This window comes from Phalaenopsis equestris, unplaced genomic scaffold (assembly GCF_001263595.1).
Source record: "Phalaenopsis equestris unplaced genomic scaffold, ASM126359v1 Scaffold000443, whole genome shotgun sequence".
Classification (NCBI taxonomy): domain Eukaryota; kingdom Viridiplantae; phylum Streptophyta; class Magnoliopsida; order Asparagales; family Orchidaceae; genus Phalaenopsis; species Phalaenopsis equestris.
In genome coordinates this window covers 242,890-246,386 of record NW_018164884.1, presented here as the reverse complement: position 1 = coordinate 246,386, position 3,497 = coordinate 242,890, and the positions used below count along the sequence as shown (strand labels likewise).

General features: G+C 42.6%; 1 protein-coding gene across 1 annotated transcript; it reads left to right on the top strand.

The window, feature by feature from the left end:
* Positions 1 to 266: 266 nt before the first annotated feature.
* Positions 267 to 3,387, top strand: LOC110027776 (LEAF RUST 10 DISEASE-RESISTANCE LOCUS RECEPTOR-LIKE PROTEIN KINASE-like 1.1). Its single transcript, XM_020729326.1, has 4 exons — positions 267 to 1,197; positions 1,303 to 1,338; positions 1,931 to 2,230; positions 2,314 to 3,387. Exons 1-4 carry the CDS (start codon positions 453 to 455, stop codon positions 3,246 to 3,248), a joined length of 2,016 nt encoding a protein of 671 aa, XP_020584985.1. The 5' UTR covers positions 267 to 452; the 3' UTR covers positions 3,249 to 3,387.
* Positions 3,388 to 3,497: the final 110 nt, after the last annotated feature.

Genomic DNA, 3,497 nt, shown 5'->3' with positions numbered 1-3,497 from the left:
TTGCTGACAATTGCTAGACGTTTGACTTCAAGCTTGAATGCAATTAAAAGCCGCGTAGGCCCAACGGTTTCAGCCAATTCTAATCCCCACCATAATAAATAAATAAATAAATAAATAAATAAATAAATAAATAAATAATACATCCCTAGTGTAAGAGATAAGTAATGAGTATTAAAATATATGGATTTAATTCCTAATATTAGAGGAAGAATCTTCCCTCTGAACATAGATTAAATTTAATTGATCATATTAATCTGTTTCTAATATTGTCCGTCTCTTGACCATTTCCTTGCGTGCTTAACATGCAATGTTTCAGATCTCCCTTCAATATCTGTCGAACCTCACAAGATCAAAACAATTCTACAGATTATAACAAAAAGCTTTCTTTTTTTCCCATTTTTGAAGCTTTTTGATGCAGTTTCTTTCTTAATCTCCATTCTTATTCCTGTACAATGGTTTTCTGGTCCACCCATTTCATTCTTCTCTTCTTCCTCGCTTCTCTCCCCAACACATGCTTCTTCCGCCCTGCAACTGCTGATTCTTCTTGCCTCCTTGAGAACTACACCTGTGGAAACATAACTGTGGGCATAAAGTTTCCTTTCTACACCAACAGTTCAGTCCAGTCTTGCTCTGGTCTGCACTTCATACAGTGCATCGATCTGGTGCCGGCCGTTCGCTTCTATGGAGATAATTATGTGTATCCGGTGAGGAGCATCTCGTACGAGGAGAAGACGGTCATAATCCACGATCTGAAGCTCAGTTCTTACTTCAGAGGATGGAACTGTGATTTTGTTTATGATTTCAGGAAGCCACTCCCAGGGTTTAATTTCACATCCATTTCTGAGACGCTGCCCTCTGGGGAATCCTTATTTAACTGCAGACAAGACTATGATTTCTCCCACGATATGTTTCAGGTGGATTATAATCTGTCTCTCTGCAAAAACTATAGCCTTTATTACTTCGAGGGCAATGGGGATCAGAGTTACAGTTCGCTTCCCAGCAGCTGTTCTTCTTCGAAAGATCTATGGTTCCATTGGAAACTTTTCTTTGGAGGAGAGAATGATAAAGAAATCTCTCTGCTTGGTTTGGGGTTTTCGCCACGATGGGTGGGCACTGATTGCTTCAGCTGCCAGATTTCTGCAAGGAATTGCAGTGATGGGGATGATTCTGCATGCAGTTGCAGCAGCACTTGCCAGGGTAATTTGATTTTATTGATCTGTCTAAAGTTTGTGTTTTTGGTGGATTCATTGGGGGATTCTACTGATTAGATAATTGTGTCTGACTTCTTATGTGTTGCAACAGCGAAGAAGCGAAGGAGCAACACGGGGATTATTATTGGTGAGTTTTCAGTATCTCAGTCCAACCATCTCTTTAGTGTTTGCTCCTGTTTTGTTCTAAAATTTACTGAAGATTTTTCAATTTGCAATCATGGAATATGAAATACAGTTTTAAGAAATAGTATAACAGTAATAATAATAAAAAAAAGGTATTTGTGGAATACCTTCTCAGAATGGATGATCTTAAAGTGAGGCTTTGACTGAGGGAAGAAGAGGGATTAAGTTTCAAAAAGGAGAACTTTTTGGCTAAAAAGTTTATACTTTTTTCCTTAATCAGTAACCACAGACTGATTAGCATATCTTATATGAATGATTTTTCGAAGCCCACAAAAATTCTACTTTCAATCGCTGTAGATTTAAAATCTACACACAGCTGCTTTAAAAAATGCCAAGCCTTGTTTTTAATTAAATTTTTATTCTGGTTAGAGCAGTCGTAGTCCAAATTCCGAATCCAATAGTTTCTGTAACAGATTATAAATTTGTGGATGAATCATTTCAGTGATATCCAATGCAATCTTAAAAGTGAAAATTCCTGTAAATTCATTACAACAGTTCAGCGAACTCATAATAACTTTCCCATATGGCAAAATCAGGTGCATCCATTGCTGCCAGTTTTAGCGTCTTCATCACAGGCTGTATACTCTGCTTTGTCTACTTACGACACCGGCGGCGCAACAGAGACCAACATCCTAAACAAAATCATTCCAGTTCCTCCAGCCTCCTCTTCTACCAATCATCCAACCTCAGTCCTATGTTCTCCGAGAAGGACTCTGAGCTCGCCTGCTACCACTATCAGACCCACATTTTCTCATACGATGAGCTCTACGAAGCGACCAATTCCTTCGACCCCGCAATGGAGGTTGGCGACGGCGGGTTCGGCACCGTCTATAAAGGTATGCACGCTCTCAAAACCTCTTCGTCAAAAAGATGATCTTTTTTTCAGAAATTTTAACAAACCTTTTGTCTGCCCCCGCAGGGAAGCTTCGGGACGGCCGTGCAGTCGCCGTGAAACGCTTGTACGAGAGCAACTTCAAGCGAGCGGAGCAGTTCTCCAATGAGATAGTGATCCTCTCCCGCGTCCGCCACCAAAATCTCGTCTCCCTCTATGGCTGCACCTCGCCGAGAAGTCGCGAGCTCGTACTCGTCTACGAGTTCGTCCCCAACGGTACTGTGGCTGACCACATCCATGGCAACCTCGCCCACAAAGGCCGGCTCACTTGGCCCTTCCGTCTCTCCATTGCAGTCGAAACAGCGACCGCACTCGCCTACCTCCACGCCATTGACCCCCCTATCATTCACCGCGACGTGAAGACCGGAAACATCCTCCTCGACGCCGAATTCCATGTCAAAGTTGCCGACTTTGGTCTCTCCCGCCTATTTCCACCCGATGGCTCCACTCACATTTCAACCGCACCGCAGGGCACGCCGGGCTACCTCGACCCGGAATACCATCAGTGTTATCAGCTCACAGACCGGAGCGATGTCTACAGCTTCGGCGTCGTACTCGTCGAGCTCATATCGTCGAAACCAGCCGTCGACTTCGACCGCGACCGGCTCGAGATAAACCTATCAACAATGGCGATGAACCGCATACAAAAGGGGAATTTGGATGACTTAATGGATCAGAAACTTGGGTTCGACACCAACATGCAGACGAGGAGGATGATGAGGCTTGTGGCGGAGCTTGCTTTCCGGTGTTTGCAGACCGATAGAGAGATGAGGCCGTCAATAAAGGAAGTGCTTGAAGTGTTGAAGGAAATTCGGAGTGGTGTTCTGTTGGAGCATTCCAACGAACATGTTGTGAGCAATGCGGGAAGTCAGAACGAGAAGCGGCCTTGCTCACCGGAATCGGTGACGGAAAAGTGGGCGAGTAGGTCTTCAACTCCTAATTCCAGCCTTCGAGGTTCCTGACGAAATTCTACTTCTTCTTTACTGTTTACTGCTGAGGTTTTTTACGGTTCGAGTAATCGTGTACAGTTAAAGAAGAAGGTTAGTGCGACCTGTTTGTAAATTAACTATCTTCTTTTCTTATTTTTTGTAATTTCTTCTCTTCGTTTTCTTTTTCTCCTTTTTTTTTTTATCTATTTCTTACAACTATAAATTGATTGCTAATATTGAGCTCAACGAGTATTTATAACAATTTCATATATATATATATAT

Excerpts from the sequence above, each read along its gene's own strand:
- LOC110027776 (XM_020729326.1), top strand. The coding sequence starts at position 453 with ATGGTTTTCTGGTCCACCCATTTCATTCTTCTCTTCTTCCTCGCTTCT. Across the intron at positions 1,198-1,302 it reads TTGCAGCAGCACTTGCCAGG|CGAAGAAGCGAAGGAGCAAC; the intron begins GTAATTTGATTT and ends GTGTTGCAACAG. Across the intron at positions 2,231-2,313 it reads GTTCGGCACCGTCTATAAAG|GGAAGCTTCGGGACGGCCGT; the intron begins GTATGCACGCTC and ends CTGCCCCCGCAG.